At 37.7% G+C, this 25230-nt stretch overlaps 3 protein-coding genes across 4 annotated transcripts; 1 reads left to right on the forward strand and 2 right to left on the reverse strand.

The window, feature by feature from the left end:
- Positions 1–2294: 2294 nt before the first annotated feature.
- Positions 2295–6923, forward strand: LOC103955462 (inactive protein kinase SELMODRAFT_444075). Its single transcript, XM_009367361.3, has 8 exons — positions 2295–2591; positions 2673–2806; positions 4017–4111; positions 4342–5387; positions 5475–5632; positions 5847–5923; positions 6057–6381; positions 6484–6923. The coding sequence occupies exons 1-8, from the start codon at positions 2417–2419 to the stop codon at positions 6631–6633; spliced, it is 2160 nt and encodes a 719-aa protein (XP_009365636.2). The 5' UTR covers positions 2295–2416; the 3' UTR covers positions 6634–6923.
- A 576-nt stretch (positions 6924–7499) lies between these two features.
- LOC103955463 (protein JINGUBANG-like) lies at positions 7500–9879 on the reverse strand. The gene has a single exon (XM_009367362.3). The coding sequence runs from the start codon at positions 9385–9387 to the stop codon at positions 7978–7980; it is 1410 nt and encodes a 469-aa protein (XP_009365637.1). The 5' UTR covers positions 9388–9879; the 3' UTR covers positions 7500–7977.
- Positions 9880–17728: 7849 nt separating this feature from the next.
- LOC103955496 (UPF0613 protein PB24D3.06c-like) lies at positions 17729–20576 on the reverse strand. 2 transcript variants are annotated; one of them, XM_018649490.2, is made up of 4 exons: positions 20250–20576; positions 19053–19129; positions 18724–18829; positions 17729–18173 (listed from the first exon to the last, which is right to left on the reverse strand). In XM_018649490.2, exons 1-4 carry the CDS (start codon positions 20355–20357, stop codon positions 18039–18041), a joined length of 426 nt encoding a protein of 141 aa, XP_018505006.2. In that variant the 5' UTR covers positions 20358–20576; the 3' UTR covers positions 17729–18038. The 2 variants fall into 2 exon arrangements, with proteins under 2 accessions (XP_018505006.2, XP_048444503.1); XM_048588546.1 differs by having other exon boundaries at positions 18038–18186.
- Between the last annotated feature and the right edge of the window lie 4654 nt (positions 20577–25230).

Raw genomic sequence — 25230 nt, forward strand, 5'->3', positions numbered from 1 at the left:
CTTTTGGAGTTCTTATTACAAAATCGAGCTGAAAATCGTAAACCCATTTTCTCATGTCCATTTCTGTTTGTGGCTTTCTTCATGGTGGTCCTCTTCGAAAATAACATAACCCCATCGTATCATTACTGCAATCACATGGTGTTTGTGTCACATTAATGCAATTCGTGAGCGAGCGACGTACACAAGGGGATATACAACCCGTTGCAAGTAAATTTAACCTCGTTTGTGAGCTGGGTCAGTGTCTGGCAAAATCTTAACCATGCAACCCTAATCTTGCATCAATGTCACATTAACATCATCGCAATTTGCGAGGGATTACCAACAACTGTTATCTAAGGTGGACCATGAGCCCTTTAGTCACCTAACTAGCTACAAAAGGAAAAAAACGTTGCTTGCCTTTTCAAAAGTAATTTTAGCTAAATTACATCTATAATGCTACAAATTAAGTTAGATTAATCACACAAGTCAAAAATATGGAGCAAAAAATAATCCCAAAAATCATAGAGTTGACACGTAGATTATTCCCCAAGAAAGATAAGACTGCCCCTATTAAATGAGCAGGAAGCAGTCTAATTTACCACGCGCGGCTGAGGTATAGCAGGTAGAGATCAACGACTGCTCAAGGCACCCGTGCCCGTAGGAAAAGTCAAATGTATTTATAATAGAATAATCCTTATTCTTATCATAAATACATTACTAATTAGAGAAAACCTCTTTCAAGTATGTAAACCTAATTCCATTTATTCAGAATATTTACCCAATTACTACAACATATTTTTTTACACAAATATCTTGAAATATTCCCACCTAAATTCCACCTTAGGGCCGGCCACCCCTAAACCCTAGAGGGCCGGCTCATACTCCTCTCCACTCCTATAAATACATACTTTATCTCCAAAAATTAAGTAAACTTTAGCTACCCCTAGAAAGGCTTTTTGCTACCCACAAACACTCAAACACGTTCTTTTCATAATTTTAGCTTTGACATTAGAGATTCTTCGGCCAAAGCCCCCATTCATAATGGGCACATGAGACTTTTGGTCTTAATCTTAAGTGTTATTATTTTGCTAATGCTTTTCCATCAAAGAAAGAAACGACAGAAATTTACATCCACAAATAGCTTCAAGTTAAAAAAAAAATTTAAAAAAAAAAAAGAAAATACTTTTGAATCATCAAAGTGCTTCTGAAAATATGACAATAAAAGCTTATTAGTGGTTTTGAAAAATGGGTTTATGAAATTGTATGACAAAAAATCACTTTAAGTACTTTTCAAAATAAGCACATAAAATCGTTTTTAAGCATTAGTGAGCGTCCCTGGCTTGGCCTCACTTGGCTAACAAGTCACTTTGTATTAATTGGCCTCCCAGTAAACGACGGCGAAGACTGCGCTTTCCCGATTATCTTGTCTGGGCTTTTGTTACATGCCCTTTATAACCTTCAACAGCCGAATTGTCTTTTTCTTAGAGTTCCTCATTATTAAGGGGTACTTTGGACAATTTATATGGAATTAGTTGGCCAATGATTCATTAGTTCAAAGGAGGAGATCATTCTACAAGCTACTTACAATCTTCCTGGAAATATGAGATATTTGTAGTGTGCTCAGAGTACGGGATGATACATCATATATCATTATACAAGTTGTAAAATACTTACGTTAAAAATTAACAGCTTAAAAAATAAAATTTCTCTTTGCTTATGTAATGACACGTAATATATCAATCGTATTCTGAAAACAATGAAAAACTTCTCTTGAAATATGGCGAATTACTTACCTGGAGTAGGATAAAAGTTATGGCGAGTTACTTATATGTGGCACGTACCAAGTGTGTCTGTTGTGGTAGTATGGCAATTGCATTAAATATTTTTTCCTGGATTATAGAATGATTAATCAAAAGACTCTTATGTACTTAAATTACAAATCCTTCGTTTCAACTTATGATATAAAAACTTTACATATATGAATTAAATCAGTTAACAAAGATACTATGCTCTCCTAAACGATCGAGTTTGATCCTTACATTGTAGTTTAAAATAGTTTATAAAATTAAAGCGGAACACGAACCGATTTCTACTATTCCAAGTTTCTTTTATCACCAGACTAAAATATTAAGTAACTAATCATCTTATATTTTAAATTAATGGATCGCAATATAAATCGAATTATAAAATAAAAAGTAAATTACACGAAATCTAGTTTATATTATTAATAAAATGAAAGGTTAATAATTTGCATATCTTAACTAGGGTCAGTTAACCAGGGTTAGCATTAGGTGGTTAATACGATCGTCCTCCTACTCCCAAGTTCTAATGAACGCAACACAAAGTCACACGGAGAGTCCAACTCCAACCTACTGCACTTCACAGTTTCCGCAACTTTGAAAAAAGATCCTGACAATTCCGCGGGAGGAAGCAATCAATGGTCGGACAAGGCGGCACCGCCGCGAATACGGGCGGAAGCGGCGATAAAGTAATAGTGGCTGTGAAAGCAGAGAAGGTGATTTCGAAAACGGCATTGGCCTGGGCGCTCACTCACGTCGTTCACCCCGGCGACTGCGTGACCTTGCTCGCCGTCTTCTCCACCGCTAAAACCGGTAATTCAGCTTGTAAACTGTAGTTAAACCTTACTTCTGCTGCTCAGTTCGTGTTGCTAATGTTGAATTTGTACGAGGCAGGTGGAAAGTTCTGGAACTTTCCGAGATTCACCGGAGATTGCGGGAGCCGTCGTCGGGAAGATTTGCCGGATCGGATTTGCCAGATCTCCGATTCGTGTTCGCAGATGGTTCTCCAGTTTCACAGCCAAATCCAGGTGAATCGTTATTGCTAACTGAATTTACCTTAATGCCACTTACCGCGTTTCTCGTTCGAGTCCATTTTAGTCAATTTACAATTTCTCCGTTTTGAAAATTTCAACCTTTAGCGACAATGACCCACGTAGTCTGGTTGGCCTGCTTAGTGCTTAAGATGCGGCCACGTGGACGTTGGACGTTGGAACTTGTCGTTTGCTTCTTTGTTTAGCACAACTGGACACAACTTGATGATGTAGGCTATAGTTGTCTGCCCTTTATGCTCGTTTTTCAATTTATCTCCAATAATGCATAAAGTTTCTTCTTACACTCGCATTTGAATTTCATTGTAGTTAACTTTAAGCCGACGGGATTAGGTCAGTTAGCTAAGACAGTATGCCGGCCTCCTTCGACCCTAGGACAAGTCCCTCTGCCGGTAGACTAGAGTATTAGATTGAATTAAAAAAACATTGAGTTAATTTTATATTAATACTAGCAAATGCCACACAATTTATGTATGAGATATATAATTTATATTTTTCTCAAATATTGTTTTTTAATTTTTTTTTTTTTATGCGAGGAGTTATTTGTTTTTGGTTGTGAGGTTCAGAAACAAACAGCAAAAAACTTGTTTGTGTGAAATTACTTTAATGCCCACATTTTTGTCATTTTCTATTTTTTTTCAGTTATGTATTAAAGGTTATAATTGTAATTTAATTCGTTTTTGGTTAACAAAAGGAGTTCTATTAATATGTAGTTTAGATTCATGTATGTACTAAATGTTATAATTGTAATGTCATTGGTTTTTGGTTGGCAAAATGAATTCTTTTAATATGTAGTTTAGATAATTTAGTTTAAGGAAATATTGTTTAACAAGATAATCATATGGCTTGTAGTGTCTCTTGCGGTTGATCACTTGGTTGTCAGAGTTTATTAGATTTTGGATTTGTTTTTAGGCACAAATAAGTTAATCATTTGAGGGGAACATGGCATGTGCTTTGCAACATGTCGTGGGGTGTGCATGGAATTATCAAAAAGGATCGTATCTTCTGTATGAACTATGAAACTTTTAAAATCATTAACCAATCCCATTTAGATCATTTGAATTTATTTGCGCGTTTTTTATCTTCGTGGTGTTTATTTTTGTTGCCAGGAATTCGGTTTCTAATTTACTGTTTATCCTAACCTCGCCGCTGGTTCTAAAACATAACTAGTTATGATCATATATTGCAGGTAACAGTGAGGATTAAGGTGGTATTAAGTACACCAGGTGGGGTTGTGGCGGCTGAAGCAAGATGCAACGGAGCCAATTGGGTCGTACTGGACAAGTAATTAAACATAAAAAAGTATTGTTTCTTATTTCCGAGCTATTGATTTAGGTGCATGCTTTACGGGTCGATTGCTTCCTTCACAACTGGACACATCTAGTGCCATCCTAAACTAGAAACGACGTTATTCTTAAGCCTGTGTAGTTGTAGTTTTTTGGTACCTTTGTCCCTCAAAGTGTAAAAGATTTGAATGGGCGGCTAAACAACCGATTGTTCTCCTTGTTTAACAGAAAGTTGAAGCAAGAGCGGAAGCATTGCATGGATGAGCTTGGATGCAACATTGTCATGATGAATGGAACTCAGCCTAAAGTCCTGAGGCTCAATCTAGCATGCCAAGATGAACTCCAAACCCCATTCTTTTCTGCCGCTTCTTCACCAGGATCTCATGTTGGAAAATTTCAAGGGCATCATAGAATGAAGCATTCCACTCCGGTTAGCAGTCCTGAAGAACCAAGCTCCTCCTACACAAGAACCACGGGAGAAGGTTCATCATCAAGTTACGACACTGTGACTTCTCTTTTTCTCGTCTATGAACAGAATCCTCTTTTCGAAGGACCACGAATAGGAGACCGCATACCAAATGATTTAGAGGATCCGTATGAAGAACTTGAGACAATTGGAGAGAGGCTTATAAATCTATCTAAACCTCAAACGTCATCTGCAGTCACTACTCAGAGTGTCTTTTGGATCCCCCAAAATCACATTGTTGATCATGGAAAGCCCCCAACTCCCCAAAATAGTAAAAACGATCACCAACCAAGATCTCCCACTTTCCTTACTCTTTTTGAAGAGTATTCACAATTTGATCAAGATACAAGGATAGATAAATTTGACCCGAAGGAAACCCCTAAGAAAGGGTACCTTATTAATTCTAGCATCAGGGATGCTGTTTCTTTGGGTAGAACCTCCTCAACACCTCCACCATTATGCTCTCTATGTCAACACAAAACACCAGTATTTGGGAAACCTCCAAAGCAGTTCTCATACAAAGAGTTGGAGGAAGCTACAGACACGTTCTCAGATATCAACTTCTTGGCAGAAGGTGGTTTTGGTGTGGTGCACAGGGGAGTTTTGAGAGACGGTCAAGTTGTTGCTGTGAAGCAGTTGAAGTTTGGTGGATCTCAAGCAGATGCTGACTTCTGCAGGGAAGTACGAGTATTGAGTTGCGCACAACAGAGGAACGTTGTGTTGCTGATAGGGTATTGTATTGAAGGCAAGGCAAGGGTATTGGTTTATGAGTACATCTGCAACAGCTCGTTGGATTTCCATTTGCATGGTATGCACTTTTCTTCATGTTTTTAGTTTGGAACATATCCACAACTCTATTCAGTTTCATAGACTTGACATTCTCTCCGAATGACAGGGAAAAGAACCCGTCTAGATTGCGAATTGAGGCTAAAGATAGCAACAGGAGCAGCCCGTGGTCTACGATATCTGCACGAAGATTGTAGAGTGGGATGTATAGTACACAGAGACCTTCGACCCAACAATATCCTTCTAACCCACGATTTTGAACCTCTGGTACTTGATATAATCCTGGAATTTTATATCATATACTTCAAAAACCATGTTCCCTTGTCTAGTACAGATTGTATTTCTTAATTTCGTATTTCATCCATGATTTACACCAGTCAGAAATTTGTTCACATTTCCTGTGTGCTATCAAATATTTAATACACCTGTATTGATGCTTATGGAAAGTGCTCATATGCTTACTCGTTTGTTATTTGTTTAGGTTGCTGATTTTGGGCTTGCTAGATTGTACTCCGAATGGGAGATGAGCAGTGAGGACCGCGTGATTGGAACTTCAGGGTACTTTCTCCACATCCTGCTTGATATAGGTCCTAGATTTCTTTTGTACAAAAGTAATGCAATTATATGCATGTAATGAAATAAAAAAGAAAAGGAAGTCATTCCATCTGATCAAGCTCAATGTGATATGTAGGTATCTGGCGCCGGAGTATGTGGATGGCGGGCAAATTACACATAAAGTTGATGTGTATGCATTCGGAATAGTTCTGTTAGAGCTTATGACCGGTCGAAGAATCACTGAACTACAATATGCCAAGGGACATCGTTATTTAGAAGAATGGCTCCACCCCCTAGCTACATTAGAGCCACACCGCATCTTACCAACTCATTATCAGTTACTGGATCCGGACTTGGCCTCCGATGAAAATCCCGACTTTCCCCATCAACTACAGGTGCTGGCACGTGCTGCTTCTCTGTGTCTGCGTCGAGACCCTGAATCCAGACCCCCAATGTCAAAGGTTACCTGATATCCTAGCTCAGTTGCTAACTCTGTGCCAAATTAATTTCTCTTTTTCGGGGATGAAGTTGTTTGAGTTCAAATTGTGTGGCTTTTTGTACAGGTGCTGAGAGTGCTAGAAGGCGGAGATCCAGTTGTTCCTCTGGGCCTAGACTTGAACACTGCTGGTAGTAGGAGTGGTCATTTGCCTGGACTGAGCTCACATAGGCGACCCGAAGCAAGAGGAAGCCATTCTCGTACATTATCGCATTGAATACCGATTCATCTTTAGGGTTACGATATTTTTTTTCTATACAAGCGATATTGGAGGAGGAGAATCAGACTTGGCGCCTCGGTCTTAACCAACCGAACGAGTTTATGTGTCCCTTGATGGGTTATGATGAGAATTCGTATTGCACGTTGCAGTTTTCATGACATTTTTTTTACTTCCACCGTTGTTTTGAGTTACAGTACAAGCCTGTAATGAAGTTCTTTACATGTATATCAGAAAAATCGATTTGTTTCCACAACTTTAATTACAGTATGAAATATATATTTAGTTGATTGTTTCCCAAGTATTTCCTCAAGATGAGGGATGCGAGGGCGAGCTTTAGTGTAACAGAAAGGTTGCTTTTTTGTAATCGAAAAAGTTACAGGTTCTTGTGAAAAAAAAAAAAAAAAATAGCTTCTTTGCAAAGTAAGAGTAATGTTGCGTACGATAGATGTTTTCCCCTCACACCTCCACCAAAGACCCTAGCAAAACAGGAAGTCTTGTTGGTTTGGGATCGTCCCTTTTAAGATAAGGGATATGAGGAAAATAATCTAAGTTAACCGACGACTTTGCTAACAATTAAGATTTCTTGCAGTGAATTATCTATTTATTTGACAAGTAGATCAACAAATGTTCTCTAATAATTCTATTGAACGAATAAGAAGGTACACCACAAAAGGGTCTTAGAGTTCGTTTGGAAGTGATTTTAAAATGACAAAAAAAGCCTTTGATGAAAATGCTTCTCAAATCAATTTTTAGTAAAAATTCAAGTAAAGTCTAGAAAAACACTTTAAGTGTTTCCTTCAATAAGTATATATCTAGTGCTTATTCCAAAAAGAAATTGAAATGTTTTTGAAACCAAAAATCAATTTCACCAAAAACGTTTTTAGTCAATTTTTAATTAAGATCTTGTCCCCGAATCATCATGAGAAACTATCCAAAACATGCAAAACACATCTATCAGTAAGAAATTAACAAAGAAATGGAGTGAAACTAATTTATTTCTCATATACAGTATATACTCCCTTCATCACGAGGGATTTTTCGGTGTACCCGGCACACCAAAAAAATTTGGTGTACCCTCACTCATAATGGTGAGGGTGCACCAAAAAAATTTGGTGCACCCTCACTTTTTGTACACCAAAAAAATTCTAATGAGTGAGGGTACACCAAAAAAATTTGGTGTACCCGGTACACCTAAAAATTTTCGCTTCATCACGCACTACAATCCTTTCATCTCATCGCCAATAATCAACGGTCCAAATCATTCTCTCTATGCCATACATGATCTTGAATCAGACACGTGGCGCAACCCTATTAGACCGAAAACCCATCGGTCATAAATCATCAGAACCTCTTCTTATGGCTGCTGCCCCGACCCGCCGACGACGAATAACTCCCATCCGACGGAATCGAATCCGCATCAAACCCCCCGCGCTGGTGACTCATCGCCGTCAGCTCCGGCGCCTGCTCCGACACCCCCCACACCTTCACCGACTTATCCAGACTCCCGCTATACACAATCCAACGCTGCTCGTCCGCTTTACTCGCATTTACGTCCTTGTCCTTTTCCACCGCCAGGCACTTCACCGGCCCCGTGTGCCCGGACAGAACCGACAGGCACGTGTGGATCGTTCCCTCCCTCCGCCACACGCAAATCGTCTTGTCCGCCGACCCGCTGAATACCAAGTTCCCCGCCGCCGCCAAACAGAGCACCGCCAGCTTGTGCCCCTTCAGCACGCCGCCGTGCGACAGCTGCTTCTCCCGCTCCCAGAAATTCACCAACCCGTCTGACGATCCGCAGTAAACAATTGACCCCGACGCGCTGGCGGCGAGCGCCGTCACCGCGCTCTCCTGCTTCAGCAGCGTCTGCGCCAGAGTGTGCTTGATGATCTTCCCGCTCTGCTCCTTCTTCCAAACTTTAACCGTCCCGTCCGCCGCCCCCGTGTACACCATCCCCTCCACGCTCGCGACGACGGAGTTCACCGCGTCGTCGTGCGCATGGATCGATTCGATGCATTTCGAGGTTTCAATTCGCCACACTTTTAACGTCCTGTCCCAGGAGGCAGAGTAAAGAAGCTTCTTGTCCTCACTGAGGCTCAGGCACGAAACTGCGTCGGAGTGCTTGATCCAGAGCGTCTTCTGCCGCCGCACCTTAACGTAATTACTGGGTTTCACGGAGTATTTAAAGATATCCATCATTGTAGGCAGAGTCCCGGCGCGTTTGTGCACGCTCTGGTCTTTCGATGAGACCCGCCACACCCGGATCTTTCCATCTTGGTGACCCGTGAAGAGCTTGTCGCCTGAAATGACGATTGCTTTCACGAGCCCACTGTTCGATTTGAATCCACTGAATTCTTTGAGATTTTTCCACACCCGGATGTTCTTGCTGTCCGAACCGGTATACAGCAGGTCTCCTGTGGCCGCGAGAGAGTAGATATGGCCTTCCTCGCGGAGGAGAGACCCAATAAGGCCGTTCGGAGGAACGTTAGATTCCTCGAACGGCTGCCAGCGTGACTTGGATAAGGGGGAACTGGAGGTGTTGTTCCAGGGCGACATTGTCATCGGAGAACACTCACCGCTCATTCGCGTCGGGTCAAGAGAGCAAGCCGGGCTGAGGGCGGAGGCACTGCTGTTCCGTGTCGGGTATTCTACGTCGAGGTCGGTCACCATGCCGGCGGAGGCGGGGATGTTGGGGGCAGAATGCGCGAGGTTTTCAAACTTACTCCGAGGTATAGACTCCGCCTCCGCCAACATCCTGCCCTAATTCAATTCAAGAGAAATTTTATTCGAACCCAATTGTTTTTTCAAAATTTAATCGCTCGCATCCGCGAAACTGATTAAATATTAAAACGGAAATTAAATCAAACTAAACTAAAAGATTTTAAAGTTTGAATTTGGAGAGATGTGGGTGTTAATTAATGGTGGGAGGAGAAAATGGAGAGAGGTGGCCAACTGCTTAAGGAATGTAAGGAATGTAAGGAATTAATTTACGAAATGAACAACAGAAGGCGGGAGATGAGAGCGGGGGACTATATAAATATAAATAGGGATTTGAGGGCCGTTGTGATTTTGACACGTGTGGGGTGGATACGTTGGGGTTGCGTGGCAAAAGGGTTTTCGGGTTCCGGAGAATCCGGGTCGGACGCTCAGAATAGCAAGTATGTGTGTTATACCGTTCCGGCTGGACTTGGGTCAGTTGGGTGGTCTCTGTATATTTGCTATTTTGGGGTGTTATGTTAGAGTTGTTTTCCTTGGCGGTTTAGGGTTTTATGTCATATATTGTACTGGAAAGGTTTTTCGATGCGTATGAAACGTTTGATGGTACGCTATATGTTATTATATAAGTGGAGTGAAATTATTTTTTTTCAAGTATTTTTTACTTATATAATGACATACATATATGTGTCCGTGTTTCAAACACGTTGAAAATTTCTAATTATACTGCCCTTTTACTAAATGGTCAAAATCCAATGCAAAATGGTTGTGTTATGAGACATGATTTTGTCATAATTAAGCACACAACATCCTTTAATTTACCATCCTTCACTTGCCAAAGGAAGAAAACATGTATAGATTAGAAAAAGCACCGCCCTTGAAAAAGGGAAAAAATTAGGGTGGATTGCAAGTGAGCTAAAGCCCTTGGTAGTTGGAGGTATGAGATAATTAGTTAGGAATTATAATAAATTCAGCTTAGGAGTTGTAGTAGACTTCGCGTGAATTTTGAATTAACTCTCTTAAAATCTTAATTAAGGCGAAAAATTAAATTTGTTAAGGTTTAAAATACACTATAAGATTTCTTTAATTCTATTAGAATCTATCATTTTTTGAAATCTTTTATAGAGTACTTTTGATCGTAATTCAATATAATCAAATTTCTATATATAAACTTTTATCACGTTTTAAAATTCTAATTGAGTGTTACTAAAAATTTTATGGACTCGTTTAAATTGGGTTGAATGCCCTTGAAATTTTTAACTCTTTTAAAATTTGTGACTTCATTTTTGTAATTGGGTGTGATCATTTCTTGCCTTTGTTTTATTGCCTTTGTTTCTTATATAGTTGGATCAAATTGGCATGATAATTTGTGTTCCAGAAACAAAAATATTTGTAATTGTGGTGTTTTCTAGCTTCGAATCATTATATTCAGAGTGATTTCTATATTGTTATGCTTATGGGTCTAGGACTATAGTCTAATGTTTGGTGTCACTCAGATGTTGGTCATTGGTTTTTCCTTCCTCTTCTAAATTTTACTATCATGTATTTGGCTACAATATTTATATGTATTCAATATAATCATTATCTCGACTGTCAAATGATGATAATATTGAATACATATATTCACATAAATTCTTTATGACCATCACATAGTGATTGTGGTAAATACATGTAAGCGTATTATAGCCAATTCCTACTTATCAAACTACATTTTAACTTAGACGCGATAAAAGCAATAGCTACTTCATATATGATTATGTAATTTCTTGGAGGAAAATGCCGGAGTTCGTCTTTAAACTGCAAATATGTTATACTTTTACCACCGACCAGGAAAAGTGCAATACTATTTTACTGTGGGTGGCAAGCATATGCATATGCTGGTAGAATGTCAGCGTACGTAGCTAAGCGGACTCCTTCCTTTAGTTTAAAGTTAAAAAGTTTAAAGTACGAAAAGATGTATGCACCACTAACGTGCAGGCAGTTGGAAGATGATGATATCCATTTTATCTATTCTGTATGAACATGGATGGTGATATATAACGAATTAAAAAATAGCCATTTTAGCAAAAAAGAGAAACAAATATCAATAATTGACACACAATTAAAAGAAATTATCTTCATTAACGAACTACGTACAACCTAAGCACGGGCACACATGAACGCTCCAATAATCTTATGCATGCAATGTGAATGTAAGAAAAAGGGCAATCTCATGCTTGTGGAATAGGCTCCTTCGTGGTCCACCATTAAACTTAAAATTAATGGCACGTAATTGTCAAGAACATTGCATCGACAAAGAGCCTACACGTTTGAATGTGGTTCAGTACCCTAGGGTAGGGTATTGGGTTTCCAACTACGCGTCTCATATCGGAAACTACCCTTTTCCTAAATTATTGTATTAGTTTTGTACTTTTTTCCCTCCCTTGAACAATAATAATTATAAAAAAAATAAAAAATAAAAAATAACAATAGAACCGAGACCGACTTTCATCAAAAAATTATAGTATAGTCTGCAGGTAATCAACAAAAATTTCTCGTTTTGGGGTATTGTAAGAGTAATTGACGTATTAATATCCATGCAATATTTCCTAGCTTGTTTCCCTTTTTTGGATCCACTAATTGTTGATCATATATAAACAAAACTCATTAGGAACCTTTAACGTCTCAGCCAATTGCCCAAATTGCTAGGGAGTTGAAACTCACCTTATAAAATCTTTCAATACAAAGAAAATTGATTTGAAATGTAGAATACCTCTCTCTTTTGTCCCAAAACTACAGAATAATAAATCAGAGGAGCTGCTGATCACCATAAAGAAAAGGGTAAACAACAAGAAAACAACAAGCCATAGCCTTCCATATATGGTTCGAGTGTCAATCATTCGATCTACGACGACGTCGTCCTTGCTCCACTATTGAAATTTATGGGCAACAAAAGAAATGGTGGAGAAAAGCAGCCTTTTATTTTACCACTATATATAAAATCAAGTGGAACATGACGACAAGATGACCAGTTAATAAAAAAAACCTTAGTTCCTTGTTTGTACGCGAAGGCCCGAAGAAACCCTAGTTTTCTGATGATGGCAAACGGCCAAGAAACCTTTTGAAAAGAAATTGTAATGGAACTAATTCGTTAGGGTTTTGGCAAGGCTGTTGCTTTCCGTTAGAGGCCGTTAGTCGGTTACAAATTCATTCAACCGGTTCTTACCCCGAAGGGAAAGTGATTTGACCAGACCGAAGAGGGTCGAAACGGCAAATGTGGAATCAGTGATATCATGATGCACAATCTTTCGTTATACGTTTGGTACGGCCATTCATACTGTGACACGTGTGAGACCAAGTACCAATGTCACCTTCCTAGCTGCCACGTCTACGGTTTCGGTTTCTCTGTCACTTTCTGAAATTCTAGGGTTTGGGGTACGGGAATTTGAATTATTTGGGGCACTTGGACCATAGTAGGATATGGAGCCCAAGGACCATTTAGTGAGCCATGTCGGGAGGCCACGTATTTGCGACTTCCTTACAGCATAATGCTATGCAACGTAGTGTATAGTGCATAGGTACAAGACATTGCCTAATTTTGTCGATGTAGTGTTGTGTAAGTGTAAACATGTGGTTTAACCAACTTCATCAGCGTTCAATTTGAATAATGCATATTGGTTCATGTCATTTTGTCAAATGCGTGCTAGCTTCAGTAACTCACGCATGTAAATGTCGGATACTTTAAATTAGAATTATTTTATACATGCGTTTGCATTTAATCTTAACTTTACCGAACATTGTATATATTAGAAGTAATCAAGATAAATTATGTGCTTTCACTTATGTCACGGTGCATGCATTGTAATTTTGAAGCCAATTATACGTTGTGCATTGTTATTTGGATAATGTTAGGGATAACAAATTTTCAAACTAAATTGGTAAACCACATGATGTGTCACAAATAAAAAATAAGCACGTTAATTAACACTTGAGTAATAATCCAATCATCAATAACCATATCATTTGATTTAAAAAATTTAATTTACAAATTTGGTCTCGCTAGCATTATTTTTTTTAGTTGGTTATATCTATTCTACTTCTCTGGTGGCAGTGGGACGCACGTACTGTACCTACCCTACCTATTTGCTTCCCACCAATAAGCAAAGATTGTTGTCGTTAATGATTTGTCTGTACAATGTATTAATGTGGTATTTTTATATGTAAACTGTACAAAATAATTAATTTCTTTGAAATGATAAGCTGGATACACTTGCCCTTATAAAGATACTAGTTATGAAACTTCTCACTAATTATGATTAAATCATTTAATTGCAAGCTCAATTAGCTAGTTAAGAGTACTCTCTCTTACACTTGAAATCTTGAGTTTGAATCTTCTCTCTTCACATTTTAGATTAACCGCAAATGAAAAAAAAAAAAATATTTCCAAAAAGTGAAGATATATATGTGATGAAACTTTATCACCAGCACATGATCAGAGTTCAGAAGCAAAGGTGTTTTTCCTTCTTTTGCTTCTTCTATTGTCCCATGTTATGACATGTAAGTAACTGATTTTCCATATTTAAGAACTCGTAATGCTCTAATATATATGGTTTAGCTATGTTTCTTATACTTTAACTGGAACTGATCTTATATATATATATAGAGTTGCGTAATCGGGGACCCCAAAGAATCACATACGTACGTACACATGTATGTTACTGTACTTGAAAGAATTTCACTGTAAATGTCAATATTATTTTCTGTATGCTTCATCCGTATTCAATTGGAAAGATCCATTAGTTTGGTGTGAAAACAACAGTAATTTCGTAGTAACTTGTCCCTAAACCCTAGTTTGGTATCACTTTGTACTTTGTAGTTTTACATGTTACATGTTTTCCCTTTCCTTTTCCATAAACCCTGCATGGATACGGAATGCAAAATCCAAACATCCATTAGATTTCCAGAATGGTTAGGAAAAATGGGCCTATCTGTGATCTATGTTGTATCAAAAGCTGGTCTTTTGGTCCAATGTATTATTAGACTGGATTAAAAGATGAGACAATTTTGCAGATGACGTTTTATCACAGTGATGGAAAGTAATCATGTTTATGCACTTTGTTGCGTGTTTGATCCTACTGATCCCTCTTCTCTGTTAACAACTAATAGTTTAACCCACTATCTCTATCGTTTAAAAAAAAAAAAAAAAGGCGGTTTTAAAATTGGATTGAGATAAGTAGCCCTTTCAAGTTTAAAGTATAATGAAGTAGAGGAGAATGATCTTTCATTTTGAAGAGATTAGACATGGAGAAAATTTCTCTCTTCTAATCCTATCACTTTGGAGTGGATTGATATGGATAATTGCTCTTCACGAGTGATTCTATTGGAAATCACACATCGTGAACTTGATAAAAATAAGCTATAATATGATTATATGGTTTCATTCTTAGTTACATTAAGGCATTTTAGGATAAAATCTCACTCATAATGGGCTAGCAGGTGGTTAAGTTGGAAACAGTATCATTGGTGGACCATTTTGCATGTCTCTCCAAAACTTCAGCGAATCCATCTTCTATGTCCAAATTAGACAATATTTTTTCTTTTATTTATTCATTCAATTTACCTTGAAAATATTAGTTTATACATTAGAATCCAATTCTATATACAACACGATGCCCAACAAAGTTGTTATATGCACTTTGAAATTTTCATCGTGCACACCTTTGAAAGATAAAGAAAGCACTAGTACTAAAATGACTATTTTGAAGGTTACCTTTGACCTAAAAAAGAAACATACAGATTTTATATGCATTGAAATAATCAAATCCAACAGATATAGGTAAATCCAAAACAATGACAGAATCTAATGAGAGATTTTTCCAGTACGATCAGCACACGAGGTGATGCATTACGTGTAATTATACAAATGATGAAATATATATGTTAAAAAGTTAATAATTTAAAAAATAAAATTTCTCGACACCTACATAAAAATACGTAATGTACCACTCGTGTTATCATCACAATAAAAAATTTCTCGAATCCAATCCTTCCAAAAAAGTTATCGGAGATTGACAGAACCTGCTAACCTTATCCCATTAAATATTCTTTGTGTTGGTATTCATTTATTCTGTTTAAGCTCAATCAACTTTAATCATATTAATTATGCGCTTTACTGTATCAATTGGGTTTAAGATATAGGGTAAAAGATCATCTCTGCATCTCTTTCATCAAATTCACCAAATCATCTAATTCGAGCTTTTGAAATGTGATTCAATGACTACAAATAGAGAATCCCTTTAAAAGTTATAATAATTTTAACCGTTAAATCAAATTTTAAGAATCTAAATTAGGTGATTGGATGAATTTAGTGGAAGAGATCTAAAGATGATACTTTTCCAAGATATGGTAGCATCTGTTGTGAAGAACAGTAACCGACCTTGTTAGAAAACACGGATTTGGTCGTGCTGTGTGTCTATGAAACTCTGATATTCCCTGCAAAGCTGCATCCCTGATTCTCTCAATTCACCGTCCAAATTTTGCACTTCCTCCAAAACCCCCATTTCTTTCTCTTTATATATAATTTGAGAAACATCTCACTCACTCTTAAATCCCACCTTCAGTTCTTCCTTTCCACTTTTAGCTTCTCACTTCGCCAGACAATGTCTTCTCCCTTCTCCTCTATGTTTTCTAACCCTAAATCCTCCGTGTCACAAGCCGTGAACATCACCGGAAACGACTTGAAGGAAGAGCAAGAAGAACCTGCAGAAACGCATGAGTATAACTACGTGAGCAGCCATGTGCATATAAAACCCACTCACACCTCCCAACCCTTACACAAAGATGTCGTATTACGGCGCATGCGCCAGCGTAAGCGAGTTAACAGAGTACGAGCCGCTCTTCAAGCTCTCCTCAGCTCGCCCTCCTCCCTCTCAGTTCAAGAAGACAAGTGGGTTGATGATGCCTTTGCTGCTCCTTGATTTATTAGGCCCTTCGTCGCTGCCGCCGCCCAAAAGTTTACGACATCGCTCGCAAGTGACTGTGAAATATGTCAGTACCAGACTACCAGTCTAGGATTTTGATTAATCTCTTCTGTACCAAAAACGTACGTTGTTATTTTGAAGTTTTGTACTGTTTATAAACTACATTTTGCATGTAGACTTTGATTTATGGTGAGATCTGAATTTATCTTGTTACAAAACAATTGCATGTTTAGATGGGTTGTTACTTTTCATTTCCTTTTATTACTAATTAATGCAACGCATAGAAAATAAATATGAATTTTTATTTTATGTTTTAAATTTAACATATCGAAGAGTAAAAAATTTAAAAGATATTAATATGTCACATAGGTTGTCAAATTTAATTTGATATTCAAAATTTGACATTTCATTTAGAGATAGTCTAAAGTCTAAACAATAACACTTTTCACTTATAAATCATGGTAAAAACAACATTGCAAATTTCAATCCTAAAGCTTAAACGTTGTTCTTAGTTAGGTCATTAAAAAAAAACCATGTTACGAAGGACAAAAAAGAGAGTTTATTTGTTTGGTTAAAAAATAAAAAAAAAGTGTTATTGATACTTCAAAAATCTCATCCTATACTCCTTACAGTACCGGAAATGTTTCGTTAAAACTTCCAAAAAAAAAAAAAAGGGTTTCAACATCTTCTTCCTCGCAAGGCAACTGGTGCATGTGATGTACCAAAATTTCGACTGGGCTATAACTATATCTTTTCTAACAAAACAAACTTCTTTGAAGGGTAAGTTCATCCCTCATGATGAAACATTCGGAGAGTTCCCTGGATGATCTTCATAGGCGTTTTTCTGACCTCCGGAGGGTTCCGGACCAACCGAGTCCCTGTATGAATCCGTTCACGTGGCCAAGCCAACCTGGCCACTGACCCCAATTTTTGGTCGCTAGTGTTGGTCTTATTTTTTTTGTTCTGTTCAAGGCTATTTGACTCACTTAGTTAGGGTGAACTAGGACAGTATGAAAAATAAAATTTGAAAGGTAAAATAAAATTTGGTAGCACTAGTACAAATAACAGTTTGCGCGACGAAGCATAGTTCGTTGCGCAAAGTCAAAACATGTCGCCTGAAAATTAGCCCAACGAAAACTTCATCGCGCATAAATCATTGTGCAAAGGTAGTGAAAGTAGGGTTTGCACAACAAAGGGGTAACCTGTGTCGCACAAAAGGTCTTTGCGCGACGACAATACCTGCGTCGTGCAAAAGTTTTCACACAACTTATCTTGGTCTCGTTGTTGCACAAAGATAAATGCACGATGCAAGTATCATCGTCGTGCAAACACTTTTTTTTTTTTTTGACAAAATATTTTTTATTTAATTTTGTATAAATATTTTAATTAAATTATAAACAATAATTAATACCCAAGAAAAAGTATTTAATTATAAAATATATGAAAATGTATATACAAGCTATCCGAACAAAAAAGAAAAAACTACAACAAGTAGTTGTCTGGGTTTGATGCATCAGGCTACTGGGTATCGACTGTGCGAAGTGGCTGGAAGGTCGAAGGTGGAGCAAGATCAGGTGATGGCATCGGAATTTGGAGGCTGAACATCTGTAAGGCCCGTAAGATCATGCTCATCTTCTTATCCTGGATCGAAAACTGGGCTGCAATCTAGGCTTCTTGGGCATCCCAAGCTGCTTCATGGGCTGCAATTTTATCTTTTAGGGTTTCCACTTACTATGACTTGTCATGTGGTTGGTCTGGAAGAGGAAGCACCTGTCTCACGAACCCGCGCTTACCCCATACCCCAAACAACCTTGCCAGGACAATGACCGAGCTTCTAATCCAGGATCTCAGCAGAACATCAATCACCTACAATTTATAACTGAACATTTGGTGGAATTGACAAGTAAACAACGGAGCCAACTTGCACACAACTGGCAAGATGATGAGGTGCTTCACGTCTAGCATCTTGAATTTATTCACATTCAAATTTTCATTTCAATATAGTAGAACCAGAGTATGGAAAGGGCACTAACTAAAGAATGGCAGCACAGACTGCTTGGAAGCATACAGCATGTATGCGCAGTACAATATCCTAGAGTCAGAACCAAAAACATAGTATTCTAATTAAATGCATCGAAAAGTGACACGATGAGTGCTTTCATTAACTTCAGAAGCTCAAGTCTAAATGCAATCAACACGAACCTGACAGAAAGCTTAAACATGTAACAAACTAAACTTGATGAAAGGTCCAGCCAGTCACCATGGATCCTTTAAAACATATAGATACAATACAAGTAAAACTAACTGTCTTGCAACTTGCAAGGATATGTTGTTTACCATACTCTAAAAGAAACACAGGAACGGTGCACGAATCAAGAACCTATAAAACAAATCAAGGGATTGGTTGAATAGTTACTTGTTTCAAGCTGGAAGTGCCATATCGACTGTATGAAGATGACAAGAGTGGTTGAACAAGTGACCATTTCTCTTTGTCCATAGCAATTGCAAGAGGTTCCAAGTATCTGTAAATCGCATTAAAGAAAGATAAGAAGGGAACAACACATTATCAAAATTTTCTTTAAGCACCTCAAAACATTATGCAGTGAATTTGCGTTTATTAAATGAAGAAAACCGCTGTGAGTGAAAATCATACATATGATGCAATCTAGTCACACAAACAAGCATTGGTGATGGAAGACAAAATATCACTTCTCTTCAAAAGAAAGTTAACAAGCAGTGTTACACTCTGTTGCCAGAAAACCATCAGACAGTCCACCAATAAAAATGACTTGCTGTCGATAATCACCTGTTTTAAATGCTACCTGCATAGGAAGGATAATTCTCATTCATCATCAAGAAAATTGTATATATAAGCATACAAGATAGACTCCTATATGTGAGCACACTGAAAGTGACTGAACTACACTCGACAACAATAACAAAACAGCAAGAACTTTATATTAAATGAAAATTGATGATTTTGCGAAGAAAAAAATGACTTGCATAAGACATACACTGGAAAAAGGATAAAAAAAATCCATAGTATGATCTGGTTGAACTAGCCTCTACTACGATAGTAACTTTTTTTATTTGAATGCTGGGGTTTACTCTAAAATCCAAAATACTTAATTCTATGAGCAATTTACACAGAAATCTAGTTTACAAGTTTAATCTTGCAAAATGTTAACCAAACCACTGCAACCAAAAGGCATGAAACTTGTGTTCTTGAAGCAGCTCACTGAACCTTCCAACATTTTGTACGGGGAGCAATGTGTTTTATTGAACAAAAAGGAATAGGTACAGTCTACAGAGCAGTAGACACAACTGAATCTTCCAACAACAGAACCAGGTAATTTCTCCTCTTATTTTCCATAGATAAATAGCATTGAAACAAATGACTTTGAAAATCCTATCATTCTTGAAATGCTGTTCTCCCTCAATAGCGGCCGGTGAACTACTACACATCTATTTTTTGCATGGTGCCAAAACCCATCCTAACCTTCTAAGTTCTCACCCAAGCTCCAGCATTTCACCTCAAATCCCAATCTCAATAATTGGCATAAACTTTATCCACCAAATTCAAATCTTCCCAACATCCCAATAACATAATTCAGACTAGCTAACGGTTAAAAATCGCATTTTTCGATAGCAAAATGGAACCAATCATCCCCATTCTTTCAAAATACCAATCTCAGTAATTGGAAACTGCTCAAAAAATACTTTAAACACCAATTTCAAATCTTCCCAACTCACCATTAACATAATTCAGACCACCAAACAGTTAAAATCTGCATTTTTCAACAACGAAATGGCACCAATAGCCCCAATTATTTCAAATTACCAACTTCCAAACAGAGATCGAGCTCTCGCAACTCAATCACTACTCAAATGCAGCATAATCCAGAAACAAAAAGCATAAATTGACATGAGAAACAGACAGACCTGAATAGGTTTGGGGCCGTACTTGAAGAGCACGCCTCGGAACTGATTCTTCAGCATAACAGGGCTGGAATTGTCGCCGGAATCGCCCGAAAGGGAGTCTGCTCCCATCTTGACGGACTCGGCCCGTTCCGACCGGCCCCGGACGACGCTGGAGAACCACGAACCGGAGGAAGACGACGGAGAAGAAGACTTGAACTGACTGAGGGAAGACTTGAACTGGAGTGGTCTCTGAAGGGAAGAATGAGAACACCTAGCCTAGGGTTCTACAAGACAAAAAGCGCCCTTTTTTTTAAATTAGACCGCCAAAATTTTAACAATACATTATGATGTCGCACTATGGGTGTTTGCACAACGATTCTATTGTGGCGTCACGCAAGATGTATTTAAAAGAAAAGGAATTATTATAATAAATTGTTTGGCAAGGATCCTATTATGGTATCGCGCAACATATATTAAAAAAAATTATTATAAAAATTACTATATATACAAAATAAATAAAATTTAAAGCTACTTAATATATATATATATATATATATCATTCAATTTAACAATTTTACATTAATCTTCATCCGAACTACAATTGAACAGTTATTTTAACTCTAATTTTGATGATTTTTTTACAGCTATACACCTTGATTCTATATGAAAACAATGAATGAATTCGATCTATAATTTAAAATATTTACATTAGTGGAATCCTATGTTATACTTAATCAAAGTTTAAATGTTAATGAATATATCGTTTTGATGGGATACGCATTCTATAAAACTAGTTTCAACGATCCAACCGTCAAACTTGTTTGTATATACATCGAGGTCGCATATGTCAAAAATCGTCTTCCCCAACATTGTCGTAATTTTTCGACATTGGTAAGCTTCTAAAAACCCTTGGGACGAGTTTTAAGGTTAGATCGAAGGTTGTTTTAAGTTGTGTATACGTGTGAATAGCAAAAAAATAGCTCGGAGTAGCTTTTCCAAATTTTTCGGCAAGCACTGCCCTTTTCGAGGCGTTTTCTGGCCAAACCATGATGAGCTAGCCATCATGCAACATACCATTCTCTTCCATTCGTCAAGTACTACAACTTTCGTTTTTGAATCACTTCATTTGGTTGAGTAACGAAGAAGTTATGAGCCTTGGAAAATCAACCTAGAAACCGGCCAAAGGGTGCCTGAAAACCACCCTTAACCCAGGCCTTGGCCGGGTTACCCAGCCCATTTGACCCAAACTTGGAGCCCAAATGTCCAGAGGCCCAAGCCATGCGAAGCCCAACCCAAATCCCTTTTTATTTAAACCCCAAAACCACTTTACAGTGGGTCGGGTTTAAAATCCAAACCCTTTAAACCCTTGGACCCAAACCTTTTAGGCCCAACCCCCTTGACCCAGTTGACTCTGACCCGTCGACTTTGACCCGGTCAACGATCAGCTTTGACTTCGACCAGTCAACTGTCAACGTTGACTTTTCGTTGATTTTTTCGGGTTTCGTTCGGGACTCCTCCTAGGCTAATTTCGACTTCTTGGACCCGTTTCTGATGTATGTTCTCCCAAATTAAATCGTTTGAGTATAGTTTTGTTAATTGTACTCTTTATGTGTTTAGGTGCAATTTCTAGCGGCGATTCCGTTGTTCCTATTTCGTACAGCTCTTCTACGACAGAGTATTTGTGAGTGGACCCTTTCTAAAATGCATGTTTTAATAGTAGAGATGCATACATGAAAATCATGATTTACTGAATACGTATTGTGAACGTTTTATGAGAAATTGAATATCATGCTATATTAAGTTTATTTTGGAATATCATATTTTCTATCGAACCTATGTTCTTATAGGGTATCTAATTGATGTCGATATATTATTTAGAATATATTTTCACACACTTCTTTATAGTATAGATGATGGACGACTTTATATTATGAAGATGATTTTGAGATATATGTACCTATGTTTGGAAAGTTTATGTTCAATGTCTTGTGTGTATCTAGTGGTCACTATTCCGCTAGGGGCGAGGACATGGTGTTGGCTGCAGCCTAGGAGAAATAATCCCTGGCTTCGGACCGAAGGACATGGAGCAAGCATTAGGCTGGGAGAAATAATCTCTGGCTACGGGCGCAAAGACTTGGGAGTAGGCATTGGGCCGGGAGATATTATTATTTGATACCACTATTTAGCACTGTAAACACGAAAAATTCCTGAAACAAGAACACGCGTACAAAATAATATTTTGTATTAATTAATGATTTTGGGGTTACAATCTCTTTGTAATTTGATCCTCTGATTCGATCTCCGTAAGGTGTTGATTTGTGGATGTGCGATTGATCCAAGGGCCGTCGAGGCTTGATCTTGGATGAACGGTTTGAAGTCTCTTCAAGGGCCGTTGGGGCTTGATCTTGAAGGTTGAGGGAAGTTTCTTCAAGGGCCGCCTTCAGGGCTTGATCTTTGAAGGTTGCTGAACAGGTCTTCAAGGGGGCTTTTGGGCTTGATCTTGAATAATGGTTGTGCAAATTTCTTCAAAGGGGCTTTTGGGCCTGATCTTGAAGGTTGATGGATGAGCGGATCTTCAAGGGCTTTTGGGCTTAATCTTGAAGAACGATTGGATGTGTGGATTTGTTGAGGTTGTTGATCTAAAGGGCCGTTGGGGCTTGATTTTAGGATGAACGGATGATGAACGATGAACACTTTCTTCAAGGGTCGTCGGGGCTTGATCTTGAGTTGGTGGAAGTTCTTCAAGGGGGCTTTTGGGCTTGATCTTGAATAATGGTTGTGTGGATTTTTTCAAGGGCTTTTGGGCTTGATCTTGAAGATTGATGGATGAGCGGATCTTCAAGGGCTTTTGGGCTTAATCTTGAAGAATGATTGGATGTGTGGATTTGTTGAGGTTGTTGATCCAAAGGGCCGTTGGGGCTTGATCTTAGGATGAACGGATCTTCAAGGGATTTTAGGCTTAATCTTGAAGAACGATTGGATGTGTGGATTTGTTGAGGTTGTTGATTCAAATGACCGTTGGGGCTTGATCTCAGGATAAACGGATGATGAACACTTTCTTCAAGGGTCGTCGGGGCTTGATCTTGAGTTGGTGGAAGTTCTTCAAGGGCCGTTGGGGCTTGATCTTGAAGGAGGATTTGACGAAGAACGAAGAGTGCTTTCTTGATCCTTCGGGATTTGCTTGAGAGCTTTAGAGTTTCAAGGCTTCAAGGTTTTGGTGTGATGTAAATTCCCGTTTTTTCTTTTTCTCTTGATGGAGAAGCCTATTTATAGGCTTTGAGAGTGAATCACCACCATCCCTTTTTTTGGTGAAGTGAGTGGATGTTGTAGGTGAAGTAAATGGAGTTGGTAGGTAAAGTAAGTGTGTGAGGTTGGTGAAGTAAATGGAAGTTGTAGATGAAATGAGTGTGTGATGTAGGTGAAATAAGTGTGTGAGGTTGGTGAAGTAAGTGGAAGTTGTAGGTGAAATGAGTGAAGGTTGTAATTTTAATACATTGATCAACATTTATTTTACTAAAATTTCAATGTCTACAAGCACACTATATACAAGATATGCTTTATGAGATGTTTTATAGCATGCTAGGGTTTTCGGAAAAACTTATAACTTATTATGCTATTAGTTTTCATAAAACTTTGGGGGTTAGTATGTTGATAACTATTTTCTTATATATATATATATATATATATATATATATATATATCAATTAGTTACACTCATGTTTGTTTTACACCCCCTTAGGATTTAGATTCGAGACGTACGATCGTAGCGTCAAGGCACTTCCGCTTCGGCATCTTCGAGTCCTCTCAGTGTAGGACCCATTTTTTTATTTATTCAATTTTATATTATTTATTTTAGTGTTCTAGTTAGTTATATACTTTGAACACGTTCCTCACTTGCATTTCATTATTTTTAAATTTATAAGTCTTATTTATTTCTTGTTCTCAGCATTTGCATTCAACAAATGATTTTCGTCATCCTTGGATGTCGGCCAGCAAGTGACCATCTCGATGTCCCACATACATCAGGATTGGGGCGTGTCATAATGATTTTGTAACAGGACAAAACTTTTCGACGGTTATAAACGAAAAATCATGATTTAACGGTTATTTTAACTCCAATTTTGATGATTTTTTATAGCTACACTCATTGACCCTATATGAATACAATGAATGAATTCGATTTGCAATTTAAAATATTTACACTAGTGGAATCTTATGTTATACTTAATGAAAGTATAAAATAAACTCTAATTGTTAGTGAATCTATTATTTTGATGTGATACGCAGTCTACGAAACTAGTTTCAACAATCCAACCATCTAACTTGTCTGTATATACTTCGAGATTGCATATATCAAAAATCGCAAAAAACAAACATTCAAAGATTATGTAACGGGACAAAACTTTTCGACCGTTATAAACGAAAAATCACGATATAACGGTTATTTTAACTCCGATTTTGATGATTTTTCACAATTACACTCCTTGACCCTATATGAATACAATGAATGAATTCGATCTGCAATTTAAAATATTTATACTAGTGGAATCTTATGTTATACTTAATGAAAGTATAAAATAAACTCTAATTTTTAGTGAATATATCGTTTTGATGTGATACGCATTCTACAAAATTAGTTTCAACAATCCAACCGTCAAACTTGTTTGTATATACTTCAAGATCGCATATGTCAAAAATCGTAAAAAAAAAAAAAAAAACATTCAAAGATTATGTAACTGGACAAACTTGTATGTAACGATCCAACCGTCAAACTTATTTGTATATATTTTGAAATTTTTCGACGGTCCATCATACAAAATTGTTTAACGCAACGAAGGTGTACCTTCATAGCGCAATGTTGGGAAAAAAACGGTAAAAGCCTTGATTTGGTGCTAGAAAATGCGCAATGGACCAACTGCGTCGCGTAAACGACCTTTGCGCGACGTTTTGGTTCACCGTTGTGCAAAGAAAATTTGCCAAGACTTTCACCCTTTTTTTTTTC

The sequence above is a fragment of a genome, unplaced genomic scaffold (genome assembly GCF_019419815.1).
Source record: "Pyrus x bretschneideri cultivar Hongxiangsu unplaced genomic scaffold, Pyrus_bretschneideri_v1 Contig28, whole genome shotgun sequence".
Lineage (NCBI taxonomy): Eukaryota > Viridiplantae > Streptophyta > Magnoliopsida > Rosales > Rosaceae > Pyrus > Pyrus x bretschneideri.

Excerpts from the sequence above, each read along its gene's own strand:
- LOC103955462 (XM_009367361.3), top strand. The coding sequence starts at position 2,417 with ATGGTCGGACAAGGCGGCACCGCCGCGAATACGGGCGGAAGCGGCGAT. Across the intron at positions 2,807-4,016 it reads AGTTTCACAGCCAAATCCAG|GTAACAGTGAGGATTAAGGT; the intron begins GTGAATCGTTAT and ends CATATATTGCAG. Across the intron at positions 5,924-6,056 it reads CGCGTGATTGGAACTTCAGG|GTATCTGGCGCCGGAGTATG; the intron begins GTACTTTCTCCA and ends TGTGATATGTAG.
- LOC103955463 (XM_009367362.3), bottom strand. The coding sequence starts at position 9,387 with ATGTTGGCGGAGGCGGAGTCTATACCTCGGAGTAAGTTTGAAAACCTC.
- LOC103955496 (XM_018649490.2), bottom strand. The coding sequence starts at position 20,357 with ATGGGAGCAGACTCCCTTTCGGGCGATTCCGGCGACAATTCCAGCCCT. Across the intron at positions 18,830-19,052 it reads GATGGTTTTCTGGCAACAGA|ATACTTGGAACCTCTTGCAA; the intron begins GTGTAACACTGC and ends TGCGATTTACAG. Across the intron at positions 18,174-18,723 it reads GCACTTCCAGCTTGAAACAA|GTGATTGATGTTCTGCTGAG; the intron begins GTAACTATTCAA and ends TATAAATTGTAG.